The following is a 15,976-nucleotide window of genomic DNA, read 5'->3' as shown; positions in this document are numbered from 1 at the left end:
GAAGTATTCAGATCATTTAATTTATAAAAACTAAATCAAAATTTAGCTTGAGTAGGCTATAAGCAGCAAAATCTTCTTTCTGAGTTTTATATAGTATTACATACAATATTGGACTATCACTTACTATTTTTACAACAACAATAATTTATAAGCTTATAATATGTTTTGGAAATGTTAATCTGTAATAGGCTATAGGCTAACTAGTAACGTGGCTGTCAAAATAATACAGTGGAATAAAATACATAAATATTTTCTTCTGGAATGTTGTGGAGTAAAGGTATGAATAAAAAACAAAGTAGCCTACAATTCAAAAGTGCAAAAGGCATTGATAATATAGCCTGAACAGTGTACATTTCAGTTTGACTATCAATAAACACGGCAGCTCCTCAAGACCCAAGTGAAGTTCCTGCTATTCCTGGGTCTTGCTTCAAAACATTACAATAGTGAATTTTCTGTTTCTTTGTTGTCCCAGGCTAAATATTCTCTGTATGAATTGAAATGTAGGCTATTGATAGCCAAGTAGCCTATATTTTGCACGTAGGCAATGCATTCATGAATGCGTGTGCATGTGTACAGTACTCTATCCCTGAAAAATAGGGCTCCCCAGAAAGCCACAGGGTAGGCTATTTTGAACACTGGAATTTACCATGCATGTCATGTTTTTTGTGTAAATATGTCGAACATTGAATGATATAATTCTTTACATCAACATGTCTAAATAATATGTCATTCCTTCATTTAGTGCATAGGCCCACTAGATTTTAAAAGTGGCAGATAACATTTCTAATATATATATATATATATATATATATATATATATATATATATATATATATATATATATATATATATATATATATATATATATATATGAATATGTGCCTGCCACAGTGGCAGATAGTAAAAACAAGTAATATTATTAATTAATTAATAGTAATTAATTCAGACCCTGGATATATAGTAGATGATTTATTGTGATTTTGTCATCAATAATTACAAGATTAGATTTTCTCTTAATTTGCTTGGGATAACAAACAACACTGGAATCTATCCAGTGTTGTTTGGTAGTTCCTATATGCAGCAGCAGCACACTTTGAGGCATCTCCTCTACAGCAAATCTTTTCAAAGAAGAAGAAGAAAGATCAGCCTGTGATGTGGATGTCGGGAAATGTAGTTATATTGTCGTAGCTATCACATTTACTTATGTTGTAGGGTGGTATTTGCTACCCTACAGTTCCCGACATGTCCTTTGGCTTGAAGCGATGGCAAGAGTTGCTGAATGACAAGTGAATTTATCATTTACTGAACGCTGTGTGTTTTCTATCGAGAGAAGTAAGTTAAAAGGACTTCGTTTCAGAAAGTAAGTAAGTTAGCTAACGTCATTTAGCTACATCATGGTGCATTAGGTTTACTGTTAAGACGGAGGTCAACCTTCATGTTATCATGTTCTGTTGCAATTAACGTTAGCTAGTTTTGAAAGAGTTAACGTTAGCCCTACTGTGCCAAGTGGTGTTTTCTTAACGTGCTTCATGTAGCTAGCGTTTATCAACGAGTTTGTGGTGAAACCATGGGTGAAACGAGTTAAGCAATGTCTGTTGGCTAGCTCAGGATATCCGTATCAGTGTGAATAGTCCTTATCTTACAGTATTTGGGAGTTTTATGGCACGACTAGGTCATATTAACTTAATATATTTCACGAGTGAGGAAACATTTAAATAGAAGTAGCTAGTGTTAGTAGTCATCAGCATCTTCATAATTGACATCGTTGGACTTGACATGAAGTTTAGTTCTATCAGTTTATCAGGTTAGTTCATAAATGCATAGTAATGTAGCTGAAACTAAAGCTAAAACAGTTAACGTTATATATAAAATATTTTTTTTTTGGCATTAATAGAGAAAGTAATCTGTAGATGAATCAGTAGTTTAAAAAAGCAGCTCGCCAAGCTAAAAGGATGAACGTTAGTGGATTTCTCTGTATCAATTTTAATAACTGACGTAGCTAGCTATCATTTATGTAGTTATGTTAAGCAAAAATGCTGGAGGTTCTCCTCAAATGTGAATATGTTGCTGTTTTTGTAGTGTAGTGTTGATTAGAAAATTGGTGTCCTTAAAGGTTGGATTTTTCCGAATTTTTTTAATTACGGCATTTTTTTTTGGTCCACTTTAGTATGGGTGTATTCACTTATGCTGAGCACTGTATGTGTGTGTAGATAGGTGGATATGAAATATATACAGTATAATGTAATATACACCTACCTACACACACAGATACAGTGCTCAGCATAAGTGTTACCCATACTAAAGTTGAGTAAAAAGAGGAATTTAAAAAAAATCATCTTTTGGAAATAGATCTTAATGCCTTAATTAGGATTTGTATTTGACAGTGATGATATTGTTTACATTGTTAATAACTGTATGTTTGTGTGACAGGGTTATTGTACATGGATTGTTACTGGAAATAATTTGTTTTACTGTCATTATGATAAAAAAGTTCTCTTAATCTTCCTCTTAACCCTAATGCATGTATAGTTAATTCAGACACCAAAACCATGTGTCTGTTTTGTTCCCAGCGCAGCCATGAGGACTCTTTGGACCAAAGCAGGTGTTTTAGGTTCGATGTCAATGGCTTTTGGTTCACTACTGTGGTCACAGAAGAAGACTGAACCGGACCCGGTTGGTTCCAATTGCTCATCTGCTGACACAAATCCCAGTTCTCATTATGAACTTAAACTGGTCCAAGTCCTATTCCGACATGGCGCTCGAACGCCACTGAAGTCAATACCTGATGTGATGGAGGTAAAACTCTTTTTCTGTATTTAATCAACTTGTTTAGTGCTTGTGTATGTTAAACAAATGAAGTGTCACATAATATCTGTATATAATAACAATTCTTGTCTGGGCACATTTTTCTCGTCAAAGGCCCAATGGGTGCCAACGCTCTTGGAGCCTCCGGCACACACCCACATCAACTATGAAGTGACAGATCTTCATGGTGGCCCCAGACCCCCAGCTCCTGTAGAAGACAGCTATCGGCAAAACATACTAAACGTGAGTATGTGTGCTTTGTGCTGTTGAGTGCGGTCAGACAAGAAAAGAGCTAAATGGAAACAAATTCAGATGCTGTAACTTGTGTAGTTGGTTCCTGGTAAAAGGCTTTGTGGGAGAGAATGGCGGACATTTAGACCTGTAGCAACTGGAAATGTGTCATTCAATTTAGGTGTGCATGTGCCAGGGCCTTGTGCAATCTGGCACAGTTTACTTACGGCGTTTTCACATATAATCTCCGGACTATGTCCGAGGAATTGGTCCCGACATAGTCCGGAGTTACACATGTAGCACACAACAGGAGATTGTCCGTGTCACATGCATTCTCACTTACTGGAAATATTCCGTTTGATTTAGGGGTGGCGCTGGGTAGAGCGTGCAGCACACAGGACATGACGGAACCTCGTCACAGAGCCAATCATTATTTGGTTATAAACAACCAAACCTTTTGCTGTTCCTTGAATTATTCTGACCATTTCTGTGTCGGCCCTTACCGACAGACGTTCCCCAATCTCGTTGTCTCTCCATTTAGCCGTTTTCGTTGCCTTTTTCATGTAAATCGCCCTCCTTCTTCACCAGAAGGAGGTGTTTGTTTTCTTCTGGTTTTGTGCGTGCGGCATAAAACATCGTCAACCCGCTCACTTGTTGCTTGCTAATTGCTAATTTCAGGTTTGCAGTGCATGTGTGAAGCAACAAGTAATTGAAAAGTTTATCACTGCTGTGGTAAAGGCCTGTTGTTTTATATATATAATACGATCACCTGTGTGTAATCACAGCTGATTTGGGATCAAATACTTTTTATAGACTATACGTATATTTGGATGTTGTTGCCCTTCATAGATGTGAAGCACCTTGTGCATTCAGAAGCCTTTCTCCCTCTAGTGGCCACTAGGATTCATTACAAAGCCTTTATAGATGACATTAAAGCAGATTCATTTATTCAACTCCTCACTGTAATGCCACTGAACTGTGTGCAGAGTTTCCCAGTTCTATATGTTTGCCAGCCAGTGTGTCCATAGAAATAGTTTCCTGTGCTGCTCTGCTAAAGAGTTTTACTGCACTGGATTTAGCATAGAAAGCTAAATCGGACAGTGTGGACTCCTGCCATCGATGAACCACATTCATTCTGGACTCCTGCACGCCATCGCAGGTTGTGTTTGTTAGGCTCACATCTTTGAGTAAAAGCTGATCCTGTTTGTGTCACTTGGCAGGGTGGCACGTTCCCCGGTCAGCTGACCACAGTGGGCATGCAGCAGCTGTATGAGCTGGGCAAGAAGCTGAGGAAGAGATACATTGAGGAGATTCCTTTCCTTAGCTCAACCTTTAGCCCAGCCGAGGTCTAGTAAGTGTTGCAAATTGTGAAGGGTAGCAAGAACACAAACATTATCCTGCACGCTACAGTTTTGATACATTGTGGTTATGAGCGTAGTACGAAACATATCAGCCTAAATGCTTAATTATTTTGAAGTTGGCTGCCTTCCATGACCTTTATTTATTTATTTTTTTCTCGTCATATTTAGTGTGCGCTCCACTAACATTGTAAGGACCATTGAATCTGCCAAGTGCCTGGTAGCAGGGCTGTTTGAGCAAAAACAAAAAGGTAGGGTAGAAATCCACGTGTGCATGATGTTATTTGTTTTATTCTGGATCTCATCAAATCTGTTTTTTATAATTCTCTGTCCTACTCAAAGAAATTGTGCCTATATTAACAACGGAGGCAGAATCTGAAATCCTGTATCCTAACTACCATGGATGCAAGCTGCTCAAACTCCTTGCCAGGTACGTAGGGTATATTTTCATACCAGGCCTCAAACATCCTATGCACTAGCTACCCAAAACTGGAATCTACAATAACGTGTTGTGCAAAGTGATTAGCACAGTTGCGATGCCTCGGACAGGTTGTCATGGTGTGTCTGTGTTTTGAGGCTGACACTGTGTGTGTTCTGTGCAGCCACCGCTGGGCAGAGTCGTCCACTCTGCCAGACATTGCAGCAGATCTGCAGAGCATCCAGAGCGCGTTGGGCATTGCCGCTCACCAGCACATTGACTTCATCCTCATTAGGGACGACATGGTTGCCAGAGAGGTGACACCGCTGCATCATGATTCATATGACTTTTTATTAGGTCTCACCACAAGCTATCAGAATACATATGATTATTATGAAGACTTGGCCTGGCTTGAAGCAGCTACCCAGCAAGCTGCTAGTTATGTAAGGTGAAACTCCACAACAGAGTTCATCAGGTTTCTAGAGATTTTAACAAGCTAAAATAACTGCATGGTTTGAGTCTAAACATTGACAATATTTACTCATGGCCGTAATTGAAGATATTTTAAAATGATTTCTTATTCAGTCAGTGAAAGAAATTCATTACTGGATGAACGACTAAAAAGTCATTATTCCAATTGCATATATCCGACTTTAGAGGGGCAATTTTATTTTTTCAAATAACTGAAATAATGAAATTAAATAATTCATCTTTCACTGTAAATGTGCACACTGGGGCCACCACAAGATTTTTTGGCCTTTTCTGTATTTGCTGATAATTATTTTTTTTCCCTCACCATCCAAAGCCAAATACTGAAGCCCTACCTAACAATCTGCCTGATTATGTTCGGATCCATCAGTTACAACTAATTCAAACTAACAGAAAAATTAAATCAGCACATTTCTGAGTCAATACATCTAAAATCCACATAAACAGAAAATAAAGCTACTGGTAGATTTTACTGTCACTTTTAAAATCTACACCCTCTCTACTGTAAGTTGCCCACAATATAAACTATTTTGGAAAATAACTGAAGGGAAAAATGGGGAAACAATGAAAAACAAGGTTTCTGGAAAACAAGGTGTTGTAAGTTCCTTTTTGAGGTTTGTATTGCTCAACAGCAGAGCTGATACTGACTGTGTCGAGTCTCTGCACATTAACAGACGCACGGCCTGCCCTGTCCATCAGTGCTGGACACCTGGAGGAATAAAGTGGAACAGAGAGCTGTGGACATGATCTGCCACGTGTATGAACCCAGCAACAGGTTAGATTCAACAAAGTCAGCAGCAATAGTAGACCAATCTCCGATTTGATGTAGCCCATTTGTTTAGAGTTTAAGAGGCCACCTTTAATTTTTTTTGCTCTGTTTTTGACAGGAAGAACTTGCAGCTGTGTGTGGGACCCCTCCTGCAGACATTGTTAGCCAACATTGAGGAGAAACTAGGGGACATGTCGTCAGAGCCCAAAAGGTTTGACATCTCTAGATGGTCGCCCATTTGTTGCACGAACTTGATTGTGTTTGGTCTTTTAAATGGTTTACTGTTACAATCCTCTCTCAAACAGGAAGTTGTTTTTGTACTCTGCACATGACACTACTTTGATACCCTGTCTGATGTCTCTGGGGATTTTTGACAAGAGATGGCCACCATATGCTGCCGATATCACTCTGGAGCTGCACCAACACCGGCAGACCAACAGGTCCTTTGTTAAAGTGTCATACGTAGGCGAGGTAGGGGGCGACAATGTGTCTTATGTTTATTTGCTAAGCTGTTGCATTTTCTTCCCCTTGTGTTTTACTCTAAGCTGCTTGTCTTTCTGTAGGATCAACTTATACCAGGTTGTAGTGGAGTCTACTGCCCTCTGGAGGAGTTCAAACAAGTCCTCTCAGCGTACTCCCTGAGCTCTGAACTCTACCACGATCTTTGTAACAGCACAGAGGGCTTGACCGAGCCCTGAACGAACTTTCACAGCTCAGCACAGTGCTACCAGTGACGTTACACTCAGACAGCAGTTACCATGCATCTTTTTTTTTTTTTTTTTTACATCCTCCGTTCTCACTCCATCCAGCTACCATCATCAGGGGAAACTTTCTTGGGAGTCCTGGATTACAGCCACCTTTTTCAGACTTTCAATTTCATAATTCCTGATTTCCATGTATCCATGGCAGTAAAATGTTCCAATCAGGTAGATTAAGTGTTATGGTATATTGACAAGTTTAAGTGCAGAATAATTTGTCAACAAACCCCAAAAAGACTACAACCAACTAAGTCTGCCCCCTCTCAAGTCATAAATCTTTAGAAGATACAAATACATGCCTCCATTTTTCAAAGTCTAAGTAATTTGCTAAAATAGCTGGACACTAGTTTTAAATTTGAGTAAATGGTGCAAATGTTGGGAACTATTTTCAGCTGTAGATTGGTAGAAATGTGGTGTTCTTGTAAGTATTTGCTGCACAAGGACAATACGTATGATTGACTCAAAATAAACTACAGTGCCCATGTCCATTGCAATGAAGTAACATACTCCTGTATGTGTATAATAGTTTTTAGACAATAGTAGAGGTATAGGGCACAGAGGAATAAACTATATCAGGGTTGCCTACACAGGTGATACTTGTTTATAGGATGGTTTTTCTCTCTCTGGGATTTGTTTAAAAGAAAAATACAGTGTTATCAGCCTTTTTACTTGCAATTTATTGTTACACTGAAATATGTACAGAGGCTTGCAAAAGTATTCATACCCCTTGAACTTTTCCACATTTTGTCATGTTGCAACCACAAATGTAAAAGTCTTTCATTGGGATTGTATGTGATAGACCAACACAAAGCGGCACATAATTGTGAAGTGGAAGGAAAATGATACATGGTTTTCACTTTTTTTTTTTTACAAATAAACAACTGAAAAGTGTGGCGTGCAAAAGTATTCAGCCCCCCCTTTACTCTGATAGACCTAAATAAAATCCAGGTTAGGTGACTTATTTCAGGTTTAGTAAATAGAGTCCACCTTTGTGTAATCTAATCTCAGTATAAATCCAGCTGTTCTGCGAAGGCCTCAGAGGTTTGTTAGAGTGAACAAACTGCATCATGAAGCCCAAGGAACATACCAGACAGGTCAGCGATGAAGTTTAAAGCAGGGTTAGGTTATAAAAAAAATATCCCAAGCTTTGAACATCTCACGGAGCGCTGTTCAATCCATCATCTGAAAATGGAAAGAGCATGGCACAACTGCAAACCTACCAAGACATGGCCGTCAACCTAAACTGACAGGCCGGGCAAGGAGAGCATTGATCAGAGAAGCAGCCCACATGCCCGTGGTAACTCTGGAGGAGCTACAGAGATCCACAGCTCAGGTGGGAGAATCTGTCCACAGGACAACTATTAGTTATTATAGTACTAATAACACGATCAATCGGTCTTTCGGAAGAGTGGCAAGAAGAATAGCCATTGCCAAAACCAAGCACGTAAAAGTCCCGTTTGCAGTTTGCGACCAAGCCACGTGGAGAACGTACAGCAAACCTGGTGGAGGTATAGTGATAATGGGTCTACGAGATGAGAGCCATGGTGAAACCGCCATGGTAGTGGGGGAAGCTCATGGTGGGGGGGAAATGCAGGGGAGCTTTTCTTCAGCAGGGACAGGGAAGCTGGTCAGAGTTGATGGGAAGATGGATGGAGCCAAATACATGGCAATCTTAGAAGAAAACCTGTTTAGAGTATGCAAAAGACTTGAGACTGGGGCGGAGGTTCACCTTCCAGCAGGACAACGACCCTAAACATACAGCCAGAGCTACAATGGAATGGTTTAGATCAAAACCTATTCATGTGTTAGACTGGCCCAGTCAAAGTCCAGACCTAAGTCTAATTGAGAATCTCTGGCAAGACTTGAAAATTGCTGTTCACAGATGCTTTCCATCCAATCTGACTGAGCTTGAGCTATTTTGCAAACAAGAATGGGCAGAAATTTCAATCTCTAGATGTACAAAGCTGGTAGAGACATACCCTAAAAGACTTGCAGCTGTAATTGCAGCAAAAGGTGGTTCTACAAAGCATTGACTCAGGGGGGCTGAATACTTTTGCATGCCACACTTTTCAGTTTATTTGTAAAAAAAAAATAATTAAACCATGTATCATTTTCCTACCACTTCAAAATTATGTGCCACTTTGTGTTGGTCTATCACATAAAATCCCAATAAAATAAGTTTGTGGTTGTAACGTGACAAAATGTGGAAAAGTTCAAGGGGTATACTTTTGCAAGCCTCTGTATATTTTAAAGCTTGACCAATGCCAGTATCTGATTGCTGATGCAATTATTCTGTCAATTTAGTTGTTCACAATCAAATCTTTCATATTTAATCACTTTATTCCTTAAGGGAATGCTAAGCAGTTCATGTACTGTATCTTACTTTGGGGATTAGTTGTGTGTTAAGGGACATTAGTGCATAGGTAAATGTCTTCATAACCATGCTATGCATATGCAGACATTGAATAATTATGCTAGTTTGTATTAAGAGTGAAACATTAGGTTACCTTCTTGTTGGTACCATCAGACCACATTATAATGTATTAATGGATACACACCCATTATATAGACTGTTACAATAACAGGCATTGTACATTAGAGCGGGAGTTTCCCCATGACCTGCTGCTTAAAATATAAAGGTTTGGATTGGTGAGTCATGAATAAAGATTTTGATCAGTGTTTAAGTTGCTTTTCTTTGGCTAGTGAAACATATGGGGCTCTGTACTATTCCTACCAGCTAAGTGAAATCCAGGTTAGTAAAGCACAACTAGTGTGTTAGAGTTCAACTGCATCAACATGGTTGCATCTATTTTGGAAGTGTGGTGTCCTCTAAAAGTAGCTTTGTCCAAGTACCTCCTGATAAAATGTCAAATTGGCATGGCTGCTTTTCTGTATGACTTGCTCTCTTTGTTCTAGTTCATTTGTTCTAGTTTGACGTGTCGAATGACAAAGACACCACCTGGTCCACATAACTGACTAAATGGTGAATAGTCAAGAGCCACGTGGACCCATACATGCACACACACACACACACACATTCCATAGACAACATGTATATACCAAAACAATATCTTTTATTTGTAGTCCATCACCACAGCCCTGGTAGGCTATTCTGCACCAAAGCCAATGGAGAAACACATGACAAGCTTATACAATAGAGAAAAGAGAGGAAGTCAACTGGATGGTAAGCAGTACGTGTTTACATTTCTGCGTGTCTCACTCTGGACACCACACCTGCCTTACAAAATTTTACCAGATCTACCTAGCTCTAGTTCTAGAATACCTGGCATACCTGCTGTGGCATTCAGCCTGTCCCATTCTGATGACCATTGGGGGGGATTATTGCTGTGGGAATGATTATTACCCAGAGTCAACAAGAGTCAAAACAAACAGGAACACAACAGGAACAAGAAGAACACACATAGCACATCTGGGTACTAGCAGTATTATTCACGCTGGCGAAAGTTGAGTCCTGAAAGTTTTGGAGCACCAAATCAAATGTCATCGACAACTTGAAATGGACAGGGGATTATCATTGTGCTGCAAAGCTGCCAGGATCCTCACACACACAATGTGTTGCTCTTAATGGTAAAAATAGAGAAAAAAGACGCTTTCTGCAGACGGTCCATGTTTGTGCTTTTTTAATAATACTATTATCTTAATGAGGTCATAGTTTGGTTTGTTATACACTGGAGTTACAAAGGAAATTAAAATAGACTAAAATTCGAATAGCCCACAAATGGTAAACAGTACAGTATTTTTAGGGGGCATTCCTCTCCCCCAATTAAAGTTGGGTAAGAGGAGTTGAGAGGTCACTGATAGAATGCCTATACATACAGACACATACATACATACCACACAAACATACAGTCCGTCAAGCACGCACACTCTCACACGTATATACTGTACAGAAACAGTCAAAACAATGGAGCGAGAGACAAGATGGAGTTCCACTAAAGTCTTCACAAAGCACAAATTCTTATTCCTTTCTCTTGTTCCATACCACTTTCATGACAAATTTGTTTTTTTTGTTGAAAAAAAGTAGACATATACTGTAGTATCTCCACGCTGACTTTGAGTTAGGTTGAGTCCTCTTTGATGTTGAAAGTCATCTTTATAGTCAGATATTCAAAAAAAACAACACAAGAACAGTTTTGCGAAATTTATGCACAACAATCCCATACATTCTGAAGTTCATGAGTCAAAATGAAATGTTCTTGTGGCAAAAGTACTCCAATCTGGGCCTGTCTGAGTCTCCATTGGAAAAGTTCCCACAGGACATTACTAGGTGACTGGTTAACTCCATTCTGTTCATTTCTGGGTACATCCTCTCTTGTATTATACGTCCTTTGCTTGAGTCCATCAGAGTTTTCTGAACATTCTCCACACACCGTCACCTTTACTCCATCTTTGTGTATTGTCCAAGAACATCCTACATACAAGGTATCTGTTGGATTAGAACATTCCAGGGCCCGGACTGAACCCCATGTCCATGTCACGTGGCCTCATCTGACCCCCCATCATCATTGTCTGCTGTGGGGGGCCGCCCATGCCCTGCAGTGACATCATCATATTAGGTGAGCCACCAGGGCCTGGGTGAGCCATTTGTCTCCCCTGCATCATCCCTCCCGGACCCCCAGGAGACATCATCCGGTGCTGGGGGCCCATCATGCCTTGGCCCATGAATCCTGGTGGCCGCATAGAGTTGTGGCCAGGGTTGCCCATTGGCATGTCTTGGGGGCCCATTCCCCCGCCAGGCCCCCCTGGCATCCCCCCCATCCCATGCATGGACATCCCCATCCTCGGTGGTCCATCGCCCATCATGCCCTGCATGGGGAAGCCAGAGGGGTGGGGTGGTTTTCCTCCAGGGTTGTCTCCCCCACCTCGGGGGAAGTAAGACAGAGTCTGGCTGGGCTTTTCTGATGGGATTATCCTGGACAGGTCAAACTCAGGAATGCCAGATGCTCCCGGTCGCATCACCTCATGAAGGTCTGCGTCACTGAATCCACCTTGCATGTTGTTAAACTCTGGCCCTCCGGGGGTATTGGGCTTGCACATAACCCCATCACCCCCTCCTCCATGAGGCATGTTCCCCATCCGTCCTCCCATAGGTCCTCCTTCTCCCTGGAAGCCCATAGGATGGCCAGGGAAACCTTGGGGACCAGGACCATTGTGCGGGGAGAAAGGGCCCTGCTGGGAAGGGGACTGGGTGAGGGGGTACGGCTGGCTTCGGTGAGGATAACCCATGCGTCCCTGGGGCATCATTTGGGGGTTTCCCATACCAGGGTCTTGAGGATTTGGTGGTATCATCATGCCATGAGGCATCATGCCGGGGCCCATGTTAGGGGTATTGGGAGAAGGCATCTGTGGGGGCATACCATGGGAGAGGGGCTGGGATCCCATTGGATTCATACCCAGAGGGCTGAGGGCAGACATGGGTCCGGCGTTTCCGGGTCCCATCATACGTGGATTGCCTTGGTGATTCATTGCCATGCCTGTATATGCAAGCCAAAAGGAAGTGATTATGTATTCAGTACATGCACTCAGGAAGCAGATCTAACGTGTATTAATATAAATATGACCCAAGGTGGGTGTAATTGAAATAAACTAAATTACAAACAAGTAAAACAAGTAAATATTAGATATCTTACCATTGTTCACTGACGGCAGGTTAGGGGAGCGAGCCGGGGGTGAGTCGTCATCAGAGCTGGCAACCGTCTTTATGGCATCATGGTAGAGTGGGGTGGAGCTGGGCATTGCAAACTTGGACATGCGTGACATCATGATGGAGAGAGGGTTCTGGGATAGAGTTGGCTCAGGGGGTATGTTGTACGGACTGCCAGACGGGACGTTGCCTGGGAGGGACATGGAGCCAGATGGAGCCCCTGATGAAGGAGGGGCTGAGGGAGGGCCGTTACCACCTAGAGGACGGCACGATGAAAAAGAGAGGAGATAACAAAGAGATGATCAATCTTAGCAGTTGGGACTTTTCCTTTTCTGGCAGATTGTTTTTATCTGTGATGATATGTAGCAATAGTGTGTGCTATTGGGAGATCTAAATTCTGTGGCCACAAGAGGGAGCCACTGGACCATAACCCACCCAACCCCACCCCTCATACAGATGTGTTAACTTGAATAAGTGAGAGATGCACTTGATAAATAACCTCCACATGTATATTATTTACATTTTTTTAGTTTTGTAGACTAATTTCAATTTCAAAGGACTAAAAGGGGCAGATAACACTGGAATATATTTCTTGTCCTGCCTATGCACCACCTGGCTTTTTTTGCACTTCTGGTTGGACGCAAACTGCATTTCGCTGTCTTTGTACTTATACACTGCAAAATGACAATAAAGTTTAATCTAATCTAATATTTTACATTTGATATAAAAGGGGCAGATATTTTACATGTTATATTAACAATCACTGAGATCAGTGACTAAAATGCAATACAAATCAAATTCAACACCAAACCATTAACAAAAGACATCCTAATAATGGAAATGGAAAAAAGATGTGGAATTAACCCATTTGTGCCCAAAGACTATATTCAGTGTGATAAGGAAAATGCTAACTGGTCTCCAGTTTGAAATCTGGTAGGGACAATATTTGGGCACATTGTACAGTACAAATGTTCTTTTTTTAGATCACATAAAAAAATTTAAATAAAAAAAATTCACACTTTTATCAATAGTCAAAGTGTGTGTGTGTGTTTTGTTTTTTTAAGATTTGGAAAAATGCTAACGTTTTTATTAAAGGTCTTTTACGTTTTGTATTCAAGTACGAGTTCATAGATGCCAAATACTTGATTGTGATCCGGCACAAATAGGTTAAATATTGAAAGGATAAGAAGGGACAGAGGTGCTGCTTAACACAGAAAATGGAAGAAAGAGACTGTTATACCTTGCTCCATGCTCCCCATCATGTTTGGCGAGGTGATGCTGAGGGGAGGCTTGCCACCCTGAGGTGGTACTCCAGGACTCTGCATGGGTGGTTTTGGTGAGGATGCCCATCCTGGAGAGGGGTTAGGAAGAGAAGGAGACCTCATATGAACAGGAGAGGCACCAGCTGATCCCATCATGGAGTGGGGGGATTTCATTGGTGCTGAGGATGGAGGAGGTGGAGGGGCACTGGGGCCCGTGGGACCAGTAAGCATTCCAGCCAGCTGGGACGGTGTCTGAGGGGATTTAAGGTTTCCAGAGGGAGAGCCCATCATGGGGGACTGCACTTGCCTCAGAGGAGGAGACTTAAGTGGGTTGATACTGGGAGAGTTCCCCCCTCCTGCTTGGACATTTAGGTCTGCTGGCTTGCGGCCCCTCTGACCTTGTGAAGGGCCACCAGCAGGGGGGAGGTGGTTAATACGGCCATTACCTCCTGTTGGTGTAGATCTGTGCTCTGGGCCAAAGGCTTGGTCTACATGTGGACCCCTCATTCCTCCAGGACCCCCTGGGAAGGGTCGCCCAGGCCCCATAGGAAAGTCTCCTGGCTGTGTCTGCTCAGGGAAGGGAGGGCCCTGCATGGGCCGGCCTTGTGGACCCATGTTCTCCATTGGAGGTCCTCCACCTCCTCTCATTCTCATGATCTCGTCAGGACTCATATTCATGGAGGGATCTCGTAGCTTGGCAGGGTGCATATGAGGTCCTGGCCCAGGGCCAGGCCCCATGCCAAACTCAGGCCCCATTTCCCTTCCCCCCATTCCCTGGAGCCTAGAGGATGGACTCATAGGACCATCACCGGGCATTCTGGGAAACATGCCCATGCCATTACCAGGTTCCATTCCACCTCTTTGGTGTCCCATCATCCTTTGCATGTCCATCATCATCCCTGGAGGGATGCCCTTCTCTCCACCCATGCCTTGGTGGAACATTGCTTCTTGGACTGACTGAGGATTTGGGAAACGCTCACCACGACCCCCTGGACCAGCAAACATTCCCCCAGGTCCTCCGGGGAAGCCTCGTGCATCTCCCATCCGGGGAGGCATGTCGTCAGGCCAGCCCATTCCAGGCCTTGGAGGTCCCTCCATCTCAGGATTCATCATACCAGAGAAGCCAGGCATCCTCTGCATATGTGGGGGCATACCCCTGGGGCCAGGGCCAGGGCCCATGCTCATGCGCTCCTGGTAGTGCTCTGGTGGACCACCTGGTCCTCCCCACATCTCTCCTGGGCCCATCTGGTAGGGAGGCGGGGGGCCTCGCATCATGCCACGTGGACCATGGGGGTGCATCATCATGTCTGGAGGAAGTGGCCGGTGTTGCATTTCTTGCTTCTTCCTTTTCTCTTCATAAAACTCCTGCTGTAGCTTCAGCCAAGCCACCTGTTCTGGTGTCATCTGATCTCCATCTCCACAGCCCCCTGGACCCCCCATGTGTGCACCCATTTCATCTTGTGGAAACGGGGGCATATCCCTGGGACCATGGGGTGGACCATGGGGTGGGCCAAAGGGTGGACCTTGTGGACGAGGTCCTCCTGGCCCACCTGGTGGTCCGAGGCTCTGAGACTGCGCCATCATAGCTTGTAGGGGGCCTTGCTCAGACCTACGGGGTGCACCATCAGGGCCTCCATCATGGGGACCACCATGGGACGGTGGGGGCCCAGCTGGTGGGGCATCACGGTCATCAGGGAAAAGCATGCGCTGAATATCTCGCAATGTCTGCAGGGAGCGTTGCCGATGCTCCAACTGTTCTTGGGACAGACCCTCTGTGTTGGCCTCCATGTTCAACAGCTCCTGGGCCAGCTGCTGCTGTTGTTGCTGCTGCTGGGGTGTCAGACCCGCTCCACCAGAGCCTCCACCCTGCCCTCCTTCACCTGCTGTTGGAGGGTTGAGGCCTGCCTCAGGTTGGGTGACGGGGGCCTGGTCAACTGGAGCTGTAGCGTTACTGGGGCTACTGCTGGGAAGATTTTTGGATTCCATGCCTGCAGAAGATGACCCTTCCTGCGGAAGAACACCTGATTGGCTCCCTTGGTTTGGCTGGGGTGGGGCCGGCTCTGCCATGCCAGGTAAGGACGGTTTGGATCCAGGCTGGTGGCTCTGATCTTGGGCATGGGACGGGGGTTGCTGGGGAGGCTTGGTGTCATTTCGGAGGGTGCTTGCTGCATTGTTCTTTAACAGAGAGTGACAGAAATAGGATTAAGTTATGACACTCCTG

General features: G+C 43.3%; 2 protein-coding genes across 9 annotated transcripts in view; one reads left to right on the top strand and one right to left on the bottom strand.

The window, feature by feature from the left end:
- Positions 1 to 1,162: 1,162 nt before the first annotated feature.
- Positions 1,163 to 7,731, top strand: acp6 (acid phosphatase 6, lysophosphatidic). Of its 5 annotated transcripts, none has more exons than XM_039817493.1 (11): positions 1,163 to 1,332; positions 2,571 to 2,796; positions 2,920 to 3,048; positions 4,257 to 4,387; positions 4,566 to 4,645; positions 4,737 to 4,824; positions 4,997 to 5,129; positions 5,976 to 6,076; positions 6,189 to 6,281; positions 6,376 to 6,541; positions 6,634 to 7,731. In XM_039817493.1, the coding sequence occupies exons 2-11, from the start codon at positions 2,578 to 2,580 to the stop codon at positions 6,766 to 6,768; spliced, it is 1,275 nt and encodes a 424-aa protein (XP_039673427.1). In that variant the 5' UTR covers positions 1,163 to 1,332; positions 2,571 to 2,577; the 3' UTR covers positions 6,769 to 7,731. The 5 variants fall into 5 exon arrangements, with proteins under 5 accessions (XP_039673427.1, XP_039673426.1, XP_039673425.1 ...); XM_039817492.1 differs by having other exon boundaries at positions 1,163 to 1,360; positions 2,576 to 2,796; XM_039817491.1 differs by having other exon boundaries at positions 1,164 to 1,360.
- Positions 7,732 to 9,883: 2,152 nt separating this feature from the next.
- bcl9 (BCL9 transcription coactivator) overlaps positions 9,884 to 15,976 on the bottom strand; it is a 31,572-nt gene continuing 25,479 nt past the window's right edge. For all 4 annotated transcript variants that reach the window (XM_039817486.1, XM_039817487.1, XM_039817488.1 and 1 more), the window contains exons 8-10: positions 13,734 to 15,930; positions 12,480 to 12,749; positions 9,884 to 12,323 (exon numbers count right to left, since the gene is read on the bottom strand). In XM_039817486.1, coding sequence (XP_039673420.1) covers positions 11,284 to 12,323; positions 12,480 to 12,749; positions 13,734 to 15,930 — 3,507 coding nt within the window. In that variant the 3' untranslated portion in view covers positions 9,884 to 11,283. The remainder of the gene's footprint in view (positions 12,324 to 12,479; positions 12,750 to 13,733; positions 15,931 to 15,976) is intronic.

Source organism: Perca fluviatilis, chromosome 12 (assembly GCF_010015445.1).
Source record: "Perca fluviatilis chromosome 12, GENO_Pfluv_1.0, whole genome shotgun sequence".
Lineage (NCBI taxonomy): Eukaryota > Metazoa > Chordata > Actinopteri > Perciformes > Percidae > Perca > Perca fluviatilis.
This window is presented reverse-complemented; position numbering and strand designations above follow the sequence as displayed.

What these genes read in the sequence shown, in the direction of transcription:
- acp6 (XM_039817490.1), top strand. Translation starts at nt 1,777, where the DNA reads ATGAAGTTTAGTTCTATCAGTTTATCAG. An exon ending in CAATACCTGATGTGATGGAG is followed by an intron (nt 2,797 to 2,919) that starts GTAAAACTCTTT and finishes TTCTCGTCAAAG; the next exon opens with GCCCAATGGGTGCCAACGCT. An exon ending in GTGTATGAACCCAGCAACAG is followed by an intron (nt 6,077 to 6,188) that starts GTTAGATTCAAC and finishes TGTTTTTGACAG; the next exon opens with GAAGAACTTGCAGCTGTGTG.